The sequence below is a fragment of the Pristis pectinata genome, chromosome 12, assembly GCF_009764475.1.
Source record: "Pristis pectinata isolate sPriPec2 chromosome 12, sPriPec2.1.pri, whole genome shotgun sequence".
Lineage (NCBI taxonomy): Eukaryota > Metazoa > Chordata > Chondrichthyes > Rhinopristiformes > Pristidae > Pristis > Pristis pectinata.
Genome location: NC_067416.1, coordinates 19,692,768 through 19,713,916, shown reverse-complemented (window position 1 = coordinate 19,713,916; position 21,149 = coordinate 19,692,768). Strand labels below are relative to the sequence as shown.

Here is a 21,149-nt window from a genome sequence, read left to right as displayed (position 1 = left end):
TACATGACTCTTGCCACAAAAGTATTTGCACATATTGCATAAAATTTTGTAGACGAAACAGCAAAAGAAAAAACTGCACTTATTTGCCTTCTTAGAAAGAAAAAAAAGTCAAATTAACTTAAATCTTAAGTTATTCTGTTGTGATGTGACCTCATTGAAATTAGTTTTACAGAAAAAGTTTACTTAATTGTATTTGTTCACATAAAACAGTAACTTTTACTTAATTCAAATAACGTACTTACCTGAACATAAAATGTCCTAAAATTAGTAACTATTTCAAACAAGTTGTCACGTAACAAAATTTCTCTGCAACAGAAAAATACTGCTGTAAGTAATCATTTCACTTTGAGTAAAATGATAGTACAACTATATTTAAAAAGATAACTTAACTTGTAGAATTTTAATTTCAAGCAAAAATATTTTATTCCCTTTAACTTTCTCCATTCTTAAGGAAATATTATCCAAAATATTTATTGGCAAGCTCTCAGCTGCCCTAAGCCAAGCTGCATTTTCAGTACAGGGAAGAGGGGAGACGTCTAGGTCACCCTGTTCAAGGGCGAATGAAGTTTATAGCGAGTGCAGCCGAACGTGTCCAGCTCAGGGTGAAGCCACTGGTCCTGCGACACCAGTTCGACCTCCTGAAGGAGCCACAGTCGCCTGGCAACTATCAGTTTCATTCCTACATTGTGTTATTAAAATAGGAAATGCAAGGAAAACTACTCTGAACTTGTAAGGCAAAACTTTTACATTTTATATATAAAGTACAGGCAATATTAGCACCAAATTTCTGATAACCTGCCACCAGTCAACTCAGCAGAATCCATGAGTAAGGACAACTTGAAATGTAAAAGGTTTATCAGCAACTACTCTACAGCTGACTAAACTATAGAAATACAAACATAGGTTATTTCCTTGTCTATGTAAAATATTGACCTTTGTTTACATTCTTGAACCTTATTAACTTCTTTAAGTGGTATACTACGAAGTGGCTCCTTATCCTGCAAGAGAAAAAGTTATTTCATTAAAAATAGAAAACAAACTAGACACATTAAAAAAAAAATTAGAGCAGTTTTCATTTTACAGAAGTAAACCATTATTTTCAGACTCATTTAAAATCTACAATTCAAAATGTAAATCAGTTTGCATTAAGCTATCCAAAACAGGTATGTTTTGAACCTTAAGGCACCAAAAAGTAATTAGATTAGCAATCTTGTGAAAAATACAGCTCATGGAAAGAAAAAATCAACTTCTGAGACAAAACTATTCCATATATACATTCAGTGTACGCAGTATATCAGTCCCAAAACTATATGCCAGTAACAGTCGCCGCCGCCGCTTATCTCAGAAGCGTGGCGAGAGGGCTGGGCTGCAGGTGAGGCTGAAACAATGTGAATAAAAGACCCCCCTCCCCAGCATACTACTAGCTAACGTCCAGTCCATTAAGAACAAAGTTGATGAACTAAGGGCAAGACTGACCTACCAAAGAGAACTGAGGGACTGCTGTGTGCTATGTCTCACCGAAACATGGCTTACACCTGCTTCACCTGACTGCGCCATTCAACCAGAGGGCTTTTCAATCCATCAAATGGACCATACAGTATCCTCAGGCAAAGTCAGGGGCAGAGGGGTCTGCTTCTTAATCAATAACTTATGGTGCTCAGACGTGACGGTCCTGGCGAGCTCCTGCTTACCCAGCCTGGAATATCTAACTGAAGTGTCAACCATTCTACCTGCCAAGGGAGTTCACTTCAGCTATCCTGATGGCAGTCTACATCCCACCACAGACAGACATGAAGCCTACACTCAATGAGCTTTACTCCGTGGTCAACAACCTTGAGACAGGATACCCTGAGGCCCTCTTCATCATTGCAGGTGACTTCAACCAGGCCAACCTCGAGTGTGTTACCGAAGTACTACCAGCACATCTCCTGCTCCACCAGGGCTCCTAACACCCTTGACCACTGCTATACAACCAAAGATGCCTTCTGAGCCACCCCTCGTCCTCACTTTGGGAAATCAGACGACCAGGCTGTGCTCCTTCTCCCTGCATACAAACAGAAACTGAAACGGGAGGATCCGACACAGAGTAGTGCAGTGCTGGTCTGAGGAAACAGATGAGCTTCTACACGACTGCTTTGAGTCAGTGGACTGGTCCATGTTCAAAGACTCAGCTGTCAGGCTAGATGAGTAATGCCACCACCATCAGACTATATCAGCAGTGTGTGGAGGGCTGTGTACCAAAGAGGACAATACAGGTGTTCCCAAACCAGAAACCATGGATGAACCAGGAGATCCACTCCCTACTGAAGTCGAGGACTGCTGCATACAAATCTGGTGATCCTGACCTGTACAAGAAATCAAGATGTGACCTTCAGAAAGCTATTAGGAATGCCAAGAGACAATAGAGACTCAAAATAGAATCCCAGACCAGCCATCAGTTATGGCAGGGCTTACATGCCAGAACAGGCTACAAGATGAAGATGGGCTGCATAGTTAACAACAGCACATCCCTTCCTGATGAGCTTAATGCATTCTATGCGCATTTTGAACAGAATGGAAGTGGATTGTCACCACCCACCCTGATAGCCTCCAATGCAACTGAACCCGTGGTCACCGTCGAGGACGTAAGATCAGTCTTCCAGAGAGTGAACATGAGGAAAGCATGGTGTCTCTGGCCGTGTGCTCAGATCTTGTGCTGATCAGCTTGCGGAAGTATTTGCAGACATATTTAACCTCTCCCTGCTTCAATCTCAGGTTCCCACCTGTTTTAAGAAGACCACTATCATCCCGGTACCCAAAAAAAGCAAAGGTAACATGCCTTAATGACTACCGACCAGTGGCTCTGACATCCACCATCATGAAGTGCTTTGAGAGGCTGGTCATGGTACGCATCAACTCCAGCCTCCCAGACAATTTCAACCCGCTGCAATTCGCCTATTGCCAAAACAGGTCTACAGTGGACGCTATCTCCCTGGCCCTACACTCAGCTCTGGAGCATCTGTACAGTAAAGATACCTACATTAGACTATTGTTTATTGACTACAGCTCTGCCTTCAATACTATAATTCCAAGCAAACTTGTCACCAAATTCCGAGACCTGGGACTCAACACCTCCCTCTGTAACTGGATCCTTGACTTTCTGACCAACAGACCACAATCAGTGAGGATAGGCAGCAATACCTCCAGCACAATTACTCTCAACACTCGTGCCCCACAAGGCTGCGTACTCAGCCCTCTACTCTACTCTTGACTGCATGGCCAGATTCTGCTCTAACTCCATCTACAAGTTAGCAGATGATACCAACGTAGTAGGCCGTATCTCAAACAACAATGAGTCAGGGTATAGGTATAGGTTTATTATTGTCACTTGTACTGAGGTACGGTGAAAAGCTTGTCTTACAAACCAATCGTACAGGTCAATTCATTACACAGTGCAGTTCATTGAATCAGTACAGAGTGCATTGATGTAGTACAGGTAAAAACAACAACAGTACAGAGTAAAGTGTCACAGCTACAGAGAAAGTGCAGTGCAATAAGGTGAGAGGTCACAAGGTAGATCGTGAGGTCATAGTCCATCTCATTGTATAAGGGAACTGTTCAATAGTCTTATCACAGTGGGGTAGAAGCTGTCCTTAAGCCTGGTGGTACGCACCTTCAGGCTCCTGTATCTTCTACCCGACGGAAGAGGAAAGAAGAGAGAATTTCCTAGGTGGGTGGGGTCTTTGATTATGCTGGCTGCTTCACCAAGACAGCGAGAGGTAAAGACAGAGTCAAAGGAGGGGAGGCTGGTGTCCGTAATGTGCTGGGCTGTGTCCACAACTCTGCAGTTTCTTGCAGTCCTGGGCAGAGCAGTTGCCCATATTATAGTATAGGAAGGAGTATACTCCATAGTATAGGAAGGAGATAGAGAGCTTAGTGACATGGTGTCATGACAACAACCTTTCCCTCAATGTCACCAAAAGAGCTGGTCATTGACTTCAGGAAAGGGGGCAGTGTACATGCACCTGCCTATGTCAATGGTGCTGAGGTCGAGAGGGTTGAGAGCTTCAAGTTCCTGGGAGTGAACATCACCAATAGCCTGTCCTGGTCAAATCCCGTCACAGCCAAAAAAGCTCACCAGCACCTCTACTTGCTCAGGAGGCTAAAGAAATTCAGTATGCCCCCTTTGACACTCATCAATTTTTATCAATGCACCATAGAAAGCATCCTATCTGGATGCATCACAGCTTGGTACGGCAATTGCTCTGCCCAGGACTGCAAAAAACTGCAGAGATTTGTGGCATAGCCCAGCACGTCACAGAAACCAGCCTCCCCTCGATGGACTCTGTCTTTACCTCTCGCTGCCTTGGTAAAACAGCCAGCATAATCAAAGACCCCACCCACCCAGGTCATTCTGTCTTCTCTCCTCTTCCATCAGGTAGAAGATACAGGAGCCTGAGGGTACATACCACAAAGCTTAAGGACAGCTTCTATCCCACGGTGATAAGACTATTGAACAGTTCCCTTATACAATTAGATGGACTCTGACCTCACTATCTACCTTGTGACCTTGCACTTTATTGTCTACCTGCACTGCACTTTCTCTGTAGCTGTGACACTTTACTCTGTACTGTTATTGTTTTTACCTGTACTACATCAATGCACTCCGTACTAACTCAATGTAACTACACTGTGTAATGAATTGATCGGTATGCAAGACAAGTTTTTCACTGTACCTTGGTACAAGTTACAATAATAAACCAATACCACTGGGTCAATGCAGTCAAGCAATAATAACTGTAATCCTGACAGCAGCAATAACAAATCTACATGGATATTCAAAAAGACCACTAGGACTAACTGTTTTTGTTTAAAAGAAACAATGAGAGATAACTTCACCATTTTTTCACACAGGTTAAATTTGCAGAATTCTTATGACAACGAGGGAAGTTAATGTGCTGCTGAGATTCTATCAAGGCAAGGAGCAGCATACCAACAAACAAACCAGTGGTAATTCAAGTTTGTTCACTAATTATTAAAAGTCATAAATATTTTGAAAGATAAAATTAAAAAAGTCAGAAAAACAGAAGTTTATCATAATTCTTTTCAATTGCCTTAAATGAGTACCAATGAGACTTGGCGTAAGTTGCTACTACACAAAACATTTTCCATAGTGACTGCTATAGACATTAGTCAAAGCAGAATTTAAATCAAACTTCCATTCTATCCACTTAAATATTCATCAAGTTAGTCACAAATGTACTATTAATTTGCACAATTAACAATAAAATATCGCAATAGAATGATTTTTCTATGGAAATCAAAGTCTTTTCTTTCATGACTGATCATGTGAATTTCCTAACAAGTTCAACAGGTTTCAACTGGCTGATCTAATCAGTTAGCAGTTTGACGTTTCTTGTACAAAGACGAAAAGGAATGAGACCTTCTCACAACTCAACAAGTCTCAGCAGCTTTATGCGAGACTCTCAGTGGCAATTACAGCTTTACAAGCATTTCACCTCTACCACACTAAAATTAAACTGTGAAGCTTCATGGCAAAAACTGAAGATGAAAGTTGAACATTAATCAAGAACTTTTATATATCAGAAAATTCTGCCTTTGCAATAAAATCATGTTATATACCACAACATTTGAAAAGCTAATATCTCCAAATAGCAACATTTTTAGAAAGAAAATACAGATATACAGTTCATGACCAGGATGTCCTACAGTGCTTTAACAACACTTTAAAGTCCAGTTCGCTGTAATGTTGTAATATTGGAAAACTTAGTCATCTTAACCACAGTCATGAGCAGGAAAACATTGGTTAGGACATGGTTAGAATGAAACTTAGGTCCATCTCACCAGAAATGCTACATTGAAAATAGCATGAATAACCTTACCAATATTTCCTTTTTTCCCCTCCCTTGGCAATAGCAGCTGTGGGGAACCTTTCCAAGTTACCCAAATAACAAACTAAACAGTAAGTATCCACAACTCTTATGTAGAAATATGTAGAAATTTATTCAGATCAGTCATATTATAGCTACACAAATGCATCTTATTAATAAAAAAATGTCAATCTTTTATAAAGCTATGTATTGATTTGCATATTTTAATTAACCATAATATTGAAGTGCAATTATATATTCATCTTAAAAGATTACTTTCATGATTATCACTATAAGCAATATTTAACAGGGCACCAAAGAGCTCAGGGCAAGACTTATGTAATTAGGTAGTCAATGCAAAATTAGTTTGTTTATGTCATTGTGGGAATGTCCAATTTATAATGGAACATTCTCTCTCCTATTTAATTATCCTATGCATATAGATTTTCTTTTACTAGAAACAGATAACCAGTACAATCTAAAAGTTCTTTTACCCACTGTGAGAAAACACTCAACATAATAAGTTCATTTCAGAATCTCATGTAACTAAGCAAGCAAACCCTGCATTAGGCTACTTGGTCCTTGAATGTTTGCCTACCCATGACCTGCATGTTTACTGTTGCAATATTTTAGGCCACCCTGTTAATGAAGATTGATCAGAACAACCACTTTTTTTGAACCAAGTTTCACAACTAGATGAACACTCCAGTTACTGTGGAACTTAGGGATCATAAAAATGTCAATTACTTAAAAATAAAAGTGGCATACCAGATCAGATTTGTAATAACTTATGGAATTTTCATCTAGTATGAAATATCTTCTTTTCCAGTTTTTCATCTGTAATGATAAAGACAGTAGTTAAAAATAAAACAATCCAGAATTCAAAAATGTACAGCCATTTATAGAATTTTCAGTTTACTGAACATTTGTCTGAAGACCTATGATAATGAGACTGGATGCCAATATACTGTGTGACAAATCAAAAATAAAGATTCTTACAGCTTTTGTACTGAACCAAACTGCTAACAAATCATCCTTGAATTGATTCTCTAGTTCCTCAATGGCAATCCCCACCATTTCCCTCCAACCCCTCAAAATAGCCTTGGTGTATGCAAACCTGTTTCAGAGAAAGAGAAGCAATGAGACCCCACCATAAATTTAATAGTTCTGTTAAAACATACTCAAAAAAACAAATATAGACCATGCATACTTTCAATATAAAATAAGTAATTATTTGTTTTTCAGGTTTTCAGTATTGCTGGCAAAGCCAGCATTTAAAATCAGATGTTAAATGACCTTGAGAACTCCAACATGAAGTGCTGTAGTCTTTCTGGTGATGGACTTTCAAGGGAGTTTGTCCCAGGATTTAGACCCAGTAATATAGTAAAGTAACAGCAATATAGTTCCAAGTTAGAAAAATGGACAACTTGGAGGTGAACTAGAAAATGGTGGTGCTCTCATGTGCCTCTCTTTTGATGGTAGAGATTACAGGGCTGAGAGGTACTTTCAGAATGGGAAGCCATTGCACTGCATTTTGTAAACAGTACTCAACACAGCTACAGTGCACCAGGGTTGGAAGAAACGAATGATTAGGGTGATGGAAGGGATGAACAATTAATTGATCTGTTTTATTTGGGATGGTGTTGAGTTTTGAATGTGGATCTTTAAAGTGAAGGGTATTCTCTCATGCTCCTGTCTTATAGATAATAGATACACTCTGGGATGTTGGGACACTCACACTTTAACCTGCTCATAGCCACAGTATTTCTGTGGCTGGTCCAGTTGAGTATCTGATCAAGGATGGCTCCAAGGATGTTGGTGGAAGACTTGGTAATATTACTGCTCTTGAATACCAAGAGTAGGTGGTTAGATTCTTCTATTGGAGGTAGTCATTGACATTTTAAGTGACAAGCAGTAGTCATGTCACTATCAGCCATGACTGAACATTGTCAATGTAATGCAAATGAACACTGCGAAAACATCAGTGCACACAAGAATATAGCAGCTGGAGTAGATGACCTGCCCACTCACTCAACCAATCTACATCCTGCAGCACAGTACAAATATCCTCATTGCAGCATGCACTCCCACTTATTTTCCTGTGACCAGCAAACATGGGTACATTACACTCTACCCTTATTGCAGATCAGTTATACAGATAATACCTGGGCCAAGAACTGATCCTTGGGGCAGTCCACTATGTAGATTGTTCCAGCCTGAAAAAGCCTATTTATTCCAGCTCAGTCTTCTAGGTGATAACCTGTCATTAATGTATGTCAATCTACTTCTAATACCATTATCTCATGTGCCAGCTTTTTGTGGTAGCTTATCAAATGCCTACTGGAAATTCAAATACACTACATCAACAAGGTCCCTTCTATCAACTCTGCTTATTACATCTTCCAACAACTTCAGAAAACCTGTCTAAAAATAATTTTTCATTCATAAAACTGTGTTGACTTGGCTTGATTGCATCCAGCTTCCATGAATGATGAGCTATTTCTTCCTTGAAATATGGGTTCCAGCATTTTGTCAACAGACGTTAAGGTAACTGGCCTATAGTTTCCCAGTTTTTGTCTTCCTCCCTTCTTGAACAAGAAAGCCACATTTGCAGTTTTTCAAATCTCTGGTACCGTCTCATAACTCAGTAAGTTTTGAAAAACTTCAACAAATGGCTCTACCATCTCTGCAGCCAGTTCCTTTAAAACCCTCAAATGCAGACCATTGTGTTTGCCAACTTGTTAACTTTTATGTATTATTAGTTTTTCCTGATACCTTGCCCCTCCTTAGTGTTGTAACAACATCTTATCTGTGGGATATTTGCGGAGTCCTACACCATGAAGACTGATGCAAAGTATTTGTTTAGGTAATCTGCTATTTCCTTGTCTCCCATTATTAGTTCCCAGTCTTGCCCCCCAGAGGTCCCACACTTACCCAAGCTTCACTTTTCCTTTTTATTTGTTTTGATGTTACTTGCCAGTTTCCTCTCAAAAATCAATCTTATAATTCTTTATTAACTTTACTCTCTCATTGCTGGTTCCTGAAAAATTCCCAGTTTTTGGCTGCCACTAGCTTTTGCCACTGTGCTCTACTTTTTGATTTCATTTTTTTTTATCTCCTTTGTTAACTGCAGATGGTTTGTCTTTCTCATATTTTTCTAATTGGGATAAATTTCTGCAAAGCATTCTGAAGTAGGTGCTTAAATATAAAGTCATAGCATACAGAAACAGGCTCTTCAGCAACAATGTCCATGCAACCATCAACCACCCATTTATACTAATTCCATTTACAAGCACTTGGTCCATAAACCTCTATTTTTAACCAACTCTCAAATCATTTTCTACACACTTTTACTCCTCTCAGTCATACTTTGACTTTCATTCCTCATTCTACTATCTTGTATTACTGTTCTTTTTGATTTTTTTTTTCCAACTTCCCATTCACCTGGATCACCGCTGCATCTGAGCTTATAATGGAAAGAAGGTCAATGATGAAACAACAGAAGATAGCTGGGCCTGGGACACTGCCCTGCGGAACTCCTATACTCATCTCTTAGGACCGGGTTGACCGATCTCAAAATAAAAACATATTTTTCTTCCTTTGTTAAAAGCATGACTCCAACCAATGCAGTGTTTTTCCCTTAAGTGTCCATTAGTTTCAGTTTCAATCAGGGAGGTTGTTTGCACCTCTGTCCCAGTCTACAAGAGACTTATCAACATCAGCTAATCTTTTCCTTCGAACATAGGTTTAGACAATCTCGGAGTTTCTCACTGAGATTCCTCTTATTCCCCTTTTCTTTTCCCCATCTATTTCTTTGTCCTCCTTTGCGGAAATTTCAAATTTCTGTAATCCTTAAGCTTACTACTCTTTTTGGCAAAATTGTAAACCTTTTCCTTGGCTCCAATATTACTGCTTTCAGTTCTTTATATAAAACTCTATCATATTGCCATCACTGCTGCCAAACACCCTTAGCCACCAGATTATTCATTACACAATATTTAATCAAAGTTACCCATTTGCTCATTAGTTCCTCAGCAAGCTAATCTAGAAAACCAGCCTTTATCCTCACCTCAGATATTCTTCTTGCTCAAACTCTCATTATACTGTTGATTATTTCAATACCTTCCTGAACATTTTCCTGTTCTTCATACTTCTCACAATTCATCTCATCTTAAACTCTGTAGCCCATAGCTTGAGTGAAATTCCACTCATCCTTCACTAATTTTCCTGTAAGCCTACTTTTACTTCTGATCCAATAATGCATCGGATGTGAAGTGCTCAATCTGTACTTAAATTTCTTCACGGACTCCGTCATTCTCCAAAACTGTAATCTGCCTACCCCTCTACAACCCTTGGTTTTGCTCCTTCCACTCCAGTCTCTTGTGTATCTGCACCTTCCCTTATTCAACAAGTATCAAGTTCACCTTCAGCTATTAAGGCTCTATAATTCTTCACTTAAATCCATTTTGAAATACATATTTTAATCAAATGTTTGGTTACCCTAAACTCCTCCTCCTTTGAATACATTTTTGCCCAAGTACAACTTGATGTTGCTACTTGCATCATATTTAATTGCATCACCCAAGTAAGCACAGCCAGAAAGAAATGCACTTAACATTCCAAAAGATAAAAAGTAAAATCCAGGAAAAACTGAAGAACTGTATTGGAATAGGACCTTCAGGTGCTTTATCATATAGTATGGAGGAATACTGCCTGGCACTAGCGATCACTTATAAGCTTTCTTCTTTTGTTCTGTATTGTGACCAATCCCTTATTGCACTCGATGAAGAGGAGTTCTGTCCATTGTTGAAAGACATAAACATATTTTTGGGCAATTAAATTCTTTAAAAAAAAAACTCAGCAAGGTGGGAATGCAGTCAAGCTCAAATCCAGGACATGACAATTGAAATCTTGGTCTTCTGCTGCAAGAGACCAACATAACAAATGCATTGGCAGCCACCATCTTATGTTTGACAGATACAGGGCAAGGCTGGGTTGGATAAGAAGGTACAGAGAATAAATCAAAAATCTTTTAGACAGTTCACAGGAAAAAGGAGCAAGAACAGACTGTTTGGTTTGTTTAACCTCTTAAAAACATTTCAAGTTATCCAAACATTAGTGGAAGACAAACAAACAGTTAACAACTATAAAAATGTATGCAAAGGTTAGATAACTGCAAATACATTTGAGGCTGTGATAGTTTCAGAGGCTTTGATTACTCACCACTGCTCCTTGTTTAACACAGTAACCACTTTTAATGACCGCTTGATCAGATGTAGGTTTGCCAATAAAATATGTTAGCTGACTTTGGGAACGTTTCAAATTACTTTTGTCAATTCCTTCCAGAAATTCCATCCCCTCCTGTCAAATAAATATGAAGTCAAAAATATTGTAACTAAAATATTGTTTCACATATTATTGAACAGCAATGAGATGTAAACAAAGTATTAAAATAATTGCTGTTAAATTAGCTAGAAATATACAATAAATTTAGAGTTCACAGAATATAGTAAAACACTGATAATCCAGCACACTGAGAACTTTGGCGGTGCCAGCTTTTCTGAACAATTGGATTTCATTCCAGTTAATACTCTACACTTTTAATTCACTTTCATTTAAAAAGTACAATAAATTTTCCAGTGGCCCCAGCAAGTTTGAAAGGGAGCACAGGATCCAGGGCCCAGCAAAGTTTTTAAAGCCATTGCCGAACATTGGAATTTCTGAACAATTGGATAGCAGATTATCAGTGTTTTACTGTAACTGGTCAACATTCAGAAGTAACCTTCCAGATTACACAGATTGGAAAAATTAACAAATCTGGACTCAACAGGAGATTTTACATATAAAGGTTGGACACATTTCAAAAAATATTTCTAGTTCCATTGGTTAATCTCATGTTTTAACTATCAGCAGGAAAACTGTTTTGATTATAAAGCAAAATGAATGTCACTAATTCAATAATAATGACATAGTTTCCATCATTAGTTATCTCCACGCATTTTTCAACCTACAAATGAGGTAAAGGTCAAAGGAAAACTAATTCTGAAGAAAAACTATAGTAGGCCTGACTGCAGAATTCTAGATAGAAAAAAAATCAGATCCAGCTTCAATTGCTATTTCAACACCTAGAGTAATTTACATATGCTGTGCAACAAAGTCAGCATAAAGTCATTCATGTCTATATTATGTACTTACAAATCCTACAACTTCAACTAGTAATTTTGATCAACTCAGAATTCAAACAAGATGGCAACAGTCCACAGGAAACTTGCGAAATGTAATTATGCATCAAGCATCCAATTTTAGGACGCATTTTACTCATTTTCTGGTGACGCAGTAATGGTTTTCCAGGTCCTTCAGCAACGCTTGGTTGCGATTGACAAGAGGCCCAGCATCTCACCAAGCCAAATTGTCAGCTGGCTCACCAAATACAGTTATGTTCATTATGTTATTAGTTGCTTACATCTTCCTCCTCCAACACAAATGATTGAAATTGATACCTATCCCCTTCACTAGTGAGTTTCAATTTGAGGACAAAACACGAAACTGCTGCCAATATACATTTTCATTAATCTCAGGTTCCCCTGGAAGCCCCAATTTATTGACAGTTAAAACCACAACTTCTGTGAAGATTTTAATCTATTAGCAATGGAATTAAAGGAGTCTTTTTTTTCCCATTGACATCACTGGTCTTCACTTTAAGATTTAATTCATTATTTAAACAGACATAATTAAACAAAGATTTCTTTCAACTCTATTTGATAGCTGGAGAGATAGCACTTCACAATTTTACATTCATCTGGAGCAGCCATTAAACACTACACATCAGGAAGGGTAAACCAGTCTTGAAGAAAGCATACCACAGATTTACCAGCATGATATCCAAACTCCAAGGACTGAATTATTGGAGATAGTACAGGAGACATGATCACAAGAATTTACAGAGTTAAGCTACGATTTAACCAAATATTTCAAGATAATATGAGACACTGGCAGGATAAAGAGAATATTTCTGCTGCTAAGGAAACCCAGGACCAGGAAGCAGAGTCTAAAAATTAGCACCAGCTCTTTCAAAAGTGAAATTAAGAAACACTTCTGAAACTCTGTCCCATTATTGGCAATTGTTATTTTTGAATTTGAGCTTCAGGAGAATTTTGTTGAAGAATATTATTGAAGTACATGGAGCAAAGGCAGGGTGCATGAACTTGGGTACAAATTGGTCTTGACCTCGAGGGACTAAATTATCTACTCTTGATCCTGTATTCCTATGACTGAACAAGCTCTAACTTTATCTGCCAAGTTTAGCTCACACAAGAGCTAATCAGAGGAAACTTATGTCACCCAACCATTCCAGTAAACTATTTTCAGCAATCTTTTAGACCACACAACATCTGGAACAACAACTTCTGAACCTCAAAGCTGAATTCCATGGATGCATTTGTAAGAAAAAGCTCTCCCATTTACACTAAATAATGTTGACCTCAGTGAGCCTTCCTGCTATATTTTACAGCACATCTTTTTCTCTAATTAGATCTTTGAAATTCAAAAGGAGTTATGATCAAGTAAATTGGAAAATTACCCAACAAGTGTATTGCAAAATTCAAAATAACATGGAATGATCAATAAATGTGGTGTTCTTAGTGGTACCCACATTGAGGACAATTTACTTATTTTTAAAATGCCAACTATGTCATGACTATTTTCAGCAGAATTAACAATTCACCAAAATCCTCGTGGGAGATTATGGCATCTTAGCTGATTTAAAACAAACATGTTTCTAACCAAAGAACATGGACTTTAAAAAAATCCTAGACTTTACTTTTGAGAGCTTAAAACTGGAAATAAAAATAGGACTGCCAGCAAATGAAGCAGGCTATTTTCTTTAGTCTCACAGTCGAGAGACTTCTCAGGTTCATTGCATGATAAATTAGGCAAATAATTTTAGGCAGCTGCTAAACATAGTTACAAGTCATACATTTTGTGAATTGCTTTGAAGATAGTGAAACCCAATTAGTAGTTGTACACAGTTTAAGGATTCTTGATCAATACCTTATGAATGCAATAATAATCAACCTGTTGGACATGGTATCATATATTCAACAGGACTATAAGTGTTCAAACTGAGATGGTAGAAAACAAAGGACACAGAAAAGAAGTCTGCTCAATAATCTGGCCCAACCTCAGTCAGATGATAAACTTTTCTTCTCCATTCCAACCAGTGCTACATTTGCATCTCCCACATCACGAGTGTCAAAGGAATACTGATGATTTTCAATAAAGTTATAACAGTTCTGTGCTGTGATGCAACTTATAACCACTGGAACCAGATTAAAATTGTTAAAAATTCCATTTGCATCACAAGGTTTAACATACAATTATTTGACTGTTTTAAAAATCTATTGATTTCCATCCATTTCATGAAAGCATTGTTGTCAGCCAGAAGATCGTCAACTTTGTTTCGCCAACATACATTATTCTAACAGCATTAAAATTTGCTGGGTAGGTTAAGACATTAATACTGTTTTTCACCTGATTAGTCTGTGTAATAATAGGAACACCACCAATAATTTCTGTTTTGTATGGTCCAGGCTTCCGTCCACATGGCCCCTCCACAAGACAATTCTGGTTATCTGTGTTCAGTTGAACATCTGATGGTTTTGGCACCTATGTTCAAAATAAAAAGTACAGATAGCAATACAATTAATGATGTGTACATTCACTATTTTACCAGTGGTCTAGAAGGTGCTTTAGAGGGGATGATCCAAGGCTAACAATATTATAATAATTTTTTGATTAAACATTCGTAGAACAATAATAGCAAACACTAGACATTTTTGTACGTATGATACAGGAGGCAAGGGTAAACAGAGAACCATAAGTAGCATATAATTCACTTCAATTTAAGTGTTTTCCTGTATAATTTCAGAAGACAATTCAATTCATAGCAATTTTTATAATTGCGAGATTTAAAGACAAATTCAAATTCTCATTATGTCACTGAAGGTCAATTTTTTGATGATTGTAAGAAAAAGAGAAAGTACTGCACAAAATGGCCAAGATGATTAAAGGGGCACTGCAGAATATATTGAACCACGAGTCCGTGCTGCCAGAATTGTTCAAGGAGCAATCCATAAGGCAATACTGAACCCCTGCCCCATATTGCCCTGATAGCTTATTGACAATAGACCTTTGGACACTTTACAGAACGTTTATTACCAGAGACATTCAAAAACTGTTTAATCAAATTTATTTTTCCTTATGTAAAGATATTTATTGGACTAGAAATTAATTGAAAACATCACAAGTAAATAAAGAGACAAAGAACACAATTCTTCAGTCCAAGTTGGGAACCCCATTCAAAATCAGTTGGGCACCACTACTTCTGCCAGCATAAGCAGATTCCAAAATAGTGGTCATCCATAAAAAAAGGCAACTAAAACAAAGGGAAAAATGGAACCACTAACTGAGGATCTGAATGTTCTGACTTTCCTGAGAGAAGGCCTTAAACTGCCTAGCTTCCATTTTTCCCCACATACTGACTTTTGCTGAGCAATTTCAATTTTTTTGTTTTAGTTATTTCCCCCACCCCCCAAGGTCTTAAGTACTTGCTTCTCACTTTTATACAAATTCTGAGCCCACATGAAGCTTCTTTTGACACCCCATGCAAATCCCACATCCTCTACTGGCAAGAAGGACAAAGGCAGAAGGTAACCAAGAATGCCAGAGCCTGTAAATTCCCCTGGTACACACCATACTGGCTTGGAAAAGAATGGAGTTTCTTAATCTCAGATTCAAAATCTTGGAAATCCCTCATTACAGACACTGTGGGAGTACATTCCCCATACAGCTTTTCAGGGGATAGTTCACTAAACTTCAAGGATATAGAGAAAAAGCTGGCATTGCCAACAATAGTCACATCTTATGAATGAACAAAATCCTGAGTTGGAAGCTTCTAAATCAGGTCTCCTTCCCTGACAGACCTATCAGATGATGGATGTAGGAATATTGGTAACCATGCAGTATAAAAGAGGTTAGTGCTAATGTATACCAATTTAAGGAATGGTAAAGGGAACAGATAATACTCATCGAACTTTGAAATTAACGTGTACAGCTCTTCTCCAGTGTGAAGAAAAAAAATCAAATTATGCTTACATTATTTTGAAATCACATCCTTTATTTCTTACATTAAAGCTGTATTGATACAACCACAAATTGTAGCCAAACCTGCAGCAAGAATGCATTTAACTAAGCCTAGATTAAAAAGTGTCAGACAACTGTAGTGGAAAGGCAATAATATAGCCTTTAAACACAAAAATCATTATGCTTAATATTCTAACATACTGTGAGCAACCAAGGGGCTTTATAACTAACTTTTAAAAAAACAGCTCGAGCTGAAGGAGCTGAAATGTACAACCTTGGCTCCACTAAATCTGTATTCATCCTCATATGCCTATAGAACTGCTCAGATTGTTGCTGCGGTTGAAACCCATTTACCATTCTTCAAGATACTGATAAATACCTGAACATTTTCCCATGAAAACCCCTATGCTTGACAACTGGTAATAAAAAAAAATCAGTCAGAATATTTTTTTTTACATAACTGACAGTAGATTGCATTAAGATAGTACAGGGGCCACAGGGAAAGAATAGCAAAATCACTTGTGGGCAGGATGACCTTATGTACTTTGAAACACAAGGTATACTCAGAAGATGGACAAGGTAATGCTATTCTACTTTCATACTCAAGGCCAAATGACAAACAAGATTTGCAGGCAGTAGCTAATAAGACAATATTAAAGGTTGTGGTAAAAAAAACATTAAGCCGCAATTCCTCAACTTGAGTAGAGGCAGATGACAGAAAAAGAAATCCTGGCTTGTCAACATTATTAAATTCCTGGGTCAGACTCTTGTACTGTTGGTGTTAATTCATCAGATAAATTTAGTGGAAATAATTGTCCTACAAAATTCAAAAGGCAAGCCCAAATTTCCGAAGTTCATGGAAAAAATGGCATTTTCCCCCAGAAATGTATTTAGGAGAAAAGTTACCTCTTTAAAATGACAAAGCAAACAAGTTTAATGAGCATCATTAAACTGTTCTGGTTTACCCTAATTGGAAGTCCTAAAGCTTGAAGTTCCAATTCCCATTTATCTGGCAACCCAAAACTGTACTGCATTTTTATTAATAGAGAAACAAAGTCATTGATTCATAGAGTGGTACAGCACAGAAAAAGACCCTTCAACCCAGAGCAAACATGCTGACCTTTTTACCCATCTGCACTCATCCATTTACCTGCATTAGGACCATATACTTCTATGTCTTGCCTAGTTAAGTATGTCTAAATGCCACTTGAATATAGTAATTGTATTTCATTCTACTACCTCCTATGGTAGCATATTTTAAGCAAAACAATCTTTCAATAGTAGTTGACATTGAAATACTCATGTTTACAGAGAAAATGGCCATCAGCTGAAGCATGATCAAGAGTGGGAAAAATAACACTCAACCAAAGAGCTTTTGGAAGAACTCAAACTACGTAATAAAAGAATAATGTTCTAGCATGCACAACCTTGGCAAAATGCCAAAGATGCATATTTTCCAAGAGACTAAACTGAAGAGCTAATCATGAAACTATTCCAGGTGTGTTTTCAAATCCTTATATTTGTTTGACTTAATCTCTGATTGGTAATGTAACTAATATCTGAGTGACCAGAAGAGAAACAAATACAAAAACAAATAAGAGTAGGGTTCCTTGAGCCTGCTCAGCCATTCAATAAGATCAGGGCAGATCCTGTACAGAGACCAGTTCATGCCCAATTCCCACAACCCTCAATTCCCTTAGTGCCCCAAAATCTACAAATCTTAGCAATGAACATCCTGAAAAGATTAAACATCCACAGCCTTGGGATTAGATCATCCCAAAAATTTACAACTCAAAGATTTCTCTAGTTTCAGTTCTAAATACCAAATCCTAATTCTAGACCATTGCTCCCACTTCTGGATCTGCAATCCAAGTAAAATCCTAATAATGCCACTGAGATAAAGATAGTGGAAGGGAAGGAACTTGGCTCACAAAATTAAGAAATAGGATCAGTTTGTGTGGAGCTGAGAAAAAGCAAAGGGCTGAAAGTACTAATGGCCTATAGGTGTCAGAACTGTGATGGTAATGCAGGCCAAAGTGGAAATCAGGAAGTGACAGGCGCATCTCACAAGGGTAATGCAATAATTAAAAGGAGAATTGTAATCTATATAATCGACTGGGCAAACCAAATTAGCAGTAATAGTCTGGAAGGCAAATTCATGGTATAAGAGATGATTTCCAAAATTAATATGCTGAGGATCAGAGAGCTCTTTTATTTCTAGTATTGTGTAACCATAAAGGATTAACTGATGATCCAGTGATATACAACCCTATAGGGAACAGTGATCATATGATAGTATTTTATATAAAAATTAGTTCAATCTGGAACCAAAGGTCTTAAATCTGAATAAAGCAAACTACGAAGACACAAGACATGTTTGCTATGGCAGATTGGAAAACTACATCAAAAGTTATGTCAGCAAATAATTTACAGTTAATATTTGAAGAATTAACATGGGTTTGCCTTTGAGGCAAAAAAAAATAACAAGATAAGCAGACTAGTTATGGCAATCAAGAGAAGTTCAATATTAAATTAGATCAAAGGAAAAGGCTTAATGTCACAAAAAAGTAGCAGCAAGCCTGACGACAGGGAAAATTTCAGAATACAGCAAAGACAGACCAAAATCTAGGATTTTGAAGGTGCCCAAAAGAGACAGTGGATGCACTGGTCGTCATCTTCCAAAATTCCTTAGATTCCATAAGGTAGCTAGTGTAATCCCACTACTTAAGAAAGGAGGGAGAGAAAATTGAGAACTATAGACGAGTTAGTCTGACATCTACAATAACAAAAATTGCTAGAAATTATTAAATGGTTACAGAGCACTTAGAAAAATGATTGGGCAGACTTGTATGAATTTGCTAAAGGGAGACCACTTTTTACAAACCTGATGGTGTTTTCTGAGGTTGTAACTAGCAGAATAAACAAGGGTAAACTAGATGTGGTGAACGTAGACTTTCAGGAGTTCTTCATTAAGATGCCACTCTAGATTATTAATGCACACAATACAGGGAATCACACAAGGATGATAACTACATGGATTGAGAATTGGTTAACAGACTGAAAACAATAGGAATAAAAAAAAAGTCATTTTCAGATTGGGAAGCAATGGTGTGTAACAGGGAATAGTGCCAGGTCTCGGCTGTTCACAATTTATACTTAATCACTTCAAATGAATGACATTAATGTATCTTCAGCAAACTGGATATAAAGCAGCCATACCTCTGACAAGGTTGAGGTGGTTTCAGGGGCACAAAAAGGTTAAGTGAACGAGCAAAGACATGGTAGATTGAATATAATCTAGAAAGGCTGAGGTTATTCACTCTGACAGGAAAAGAGCAATTTTTTGAGCTCCTCATTCACTGTATATTTGTAGATTTCCATTATTTCCAGGTTTTCAGTGACTTTTTCTTTGAAGACAGATAATTATTTGTTTTTCTCCCACTTTCCTTAATTACAATATAATTTTTCCTGTTTCAAGTCTGTAAGGACGCTCATTAACTTTAGCTAATCTTTTCCTTCTTACATGTCTAGTAGAAGCTTTTACAGCCTGTTTTTAAACATTCCTCCATAGACAACTCTCTGGTTCTACTTTCCCTTTCTAAGTGGGGAAAAAGTTAAAGTGTTGGATGTTCAGAGGGACCTGAATGTCCTTGCACACAAATCACTGAAAGTTAACATTCAGGTGCAGCATCAATTAGAAAGGCAAAGAATGTGCTGGTCTTTATTACAAAATGGTGTGTACGAGAGTACAGTATCTTGCTCCAATTACACAATTGTCCCCAGCAAGACAACATCTGGAAGTACTGTATGCAGCTGTAATCTCCCCATCAAGGGATGATAGAGGGAGTACAATAAAGTTCACCAAATTGATTCCAGGGATAGCAGATATGTCACGAGGGGAGGTTAAGCAAACTGGGCCACTCAGTTTGCTGTAGGACACTGTTCCAAATGCATTCTACAAACTCATTCTCCAAACTAGTTTTGAAAATTAGATGCACCCAGTGTGAAAGATCAAAATCCTGCATTAATTACTTAATATTTAACAGTGATGTTCTTCTGAAGGGCTCAAATCACTCTCAACTCATGTTATAGCTTTACAAAAAGATTGGTTGGACCACATTTGGTGTATTATGCAAGTTCTGGTCACCACACTACAGGAAGGATGTGGTAGCAGAGTGCAGAAGAGATTCACCAGGAGGTTGCTGAGAGTGGGGGGCTGACATTACAAGGAAAGATTTGAGGAGGTGGGTATATTGCTCTTCAGCAATGATCCCAGGAATAAAAGGCTTAACATATGAAGAGCATTTGAGGTCTTTAGGCCTGTACTGAATGGAGTTCAGAAGGATTGGGGGGTGGGGGGGGTGGATTCTCACTGAAACTTACTAGACATGGAGAGGATGTTTTCATTAATAGGAAAGCCTAGGATCTGAGGGCACAGCCACAGGATAATGGGACGTTCCTTTAAAATTGAGGTGAGGAGGAACTTCTTCAGGTGAATCTGTGGAATTCATTGCCACAGAGGGCTGTAGAGGTCAAGTCATTAAGTATACTTAAGGCAGAGATAGATAGATTCTTGATTGGTAAGGGGGTTAAGGCTTAAGGGGAGAAGGTGGGAGAATGGGTTTGAAAACAAAATATCAGCCACGATTGAATAGCAGAGCAAACTCATTGGGCCAAATGACCTAATTCTGCTCCTATATTTTATGGTCTATATTCCCACTGAAATTTAGGAGCTGAGGGGTGACCATATAGAGGTTTATATAATTATGAGAGGCATAAATAGGACAGATGGTCAGTCTTCCCCACCCCCCACAAGAAAAGGGAGTCTAGAACTAGAGGGCACAGGTTTAAGATGAGATGGGGAAAAATTTAAAGGAGTGCTGAAGAGCAAGTTTTTCCACACAGAGGGTGATGGTTATCTGGAACAAGCTGTCAGGGGTGGTAGAGGCAGATACAATTACAATGTTTAAAAGGAATTTGGATGGGTATTAAGATAGGAATGGCACAGAGGGATACAGGTTTTAAGCAGGCAAATGGGATTAGTGTAGATAGGCATTGTGGTCAGCACAGACAAGCTGGGTTGAAAGACACTGTTTCTGTATTGTATGATTATAAGTGCTTTTAGTCCTTGACAATGCC

The 21,149-nt window shown here is 38.0% G+C and overlaps 1 protein-coding gene across 6 annotated transcripts in view; it reads right to left on the bottom strand.

The window, feature by feature from the left end:
* Positions 1 to 21,149, bottom strand: part of plekha1b (pleckstrin homology domain containing, family A (phosphoinositide binding specific) member 1b) — a 59,916-nt gene that overhangs the window by 10,287 nt on the left and 28,480 nt on the right. For all 6 annotated transcript variants that reach the window (XM_052027481.1, XM_052027482.1, XM_052027485.1 and 3 more), the window contains exons 6-10: positions 14,400 to 14,534; positions 11,094 to 11,231; positions 6,639 to 6,707; positions 934 to 998; positions 243 to 306 (exon numbers count right to left, since the gene is read on the bottom strand). In XM_052027481.1, the coding sequence (XP_051883441.1) occupies positions 243 to 306; positions 934 to 998; positions 6,639 to 6,707; positions 11,094 to 11,231; positions 14,400 to 14,534 (471 nt within the window). The remainder of the gene's footprint in view (positions 1 to 242; positions 307 to 933; positions 999 to 6,638; positions 6,708 to 11,093; positions 11,232 to 14,399; positions 14,535 to 21,149) is intronic.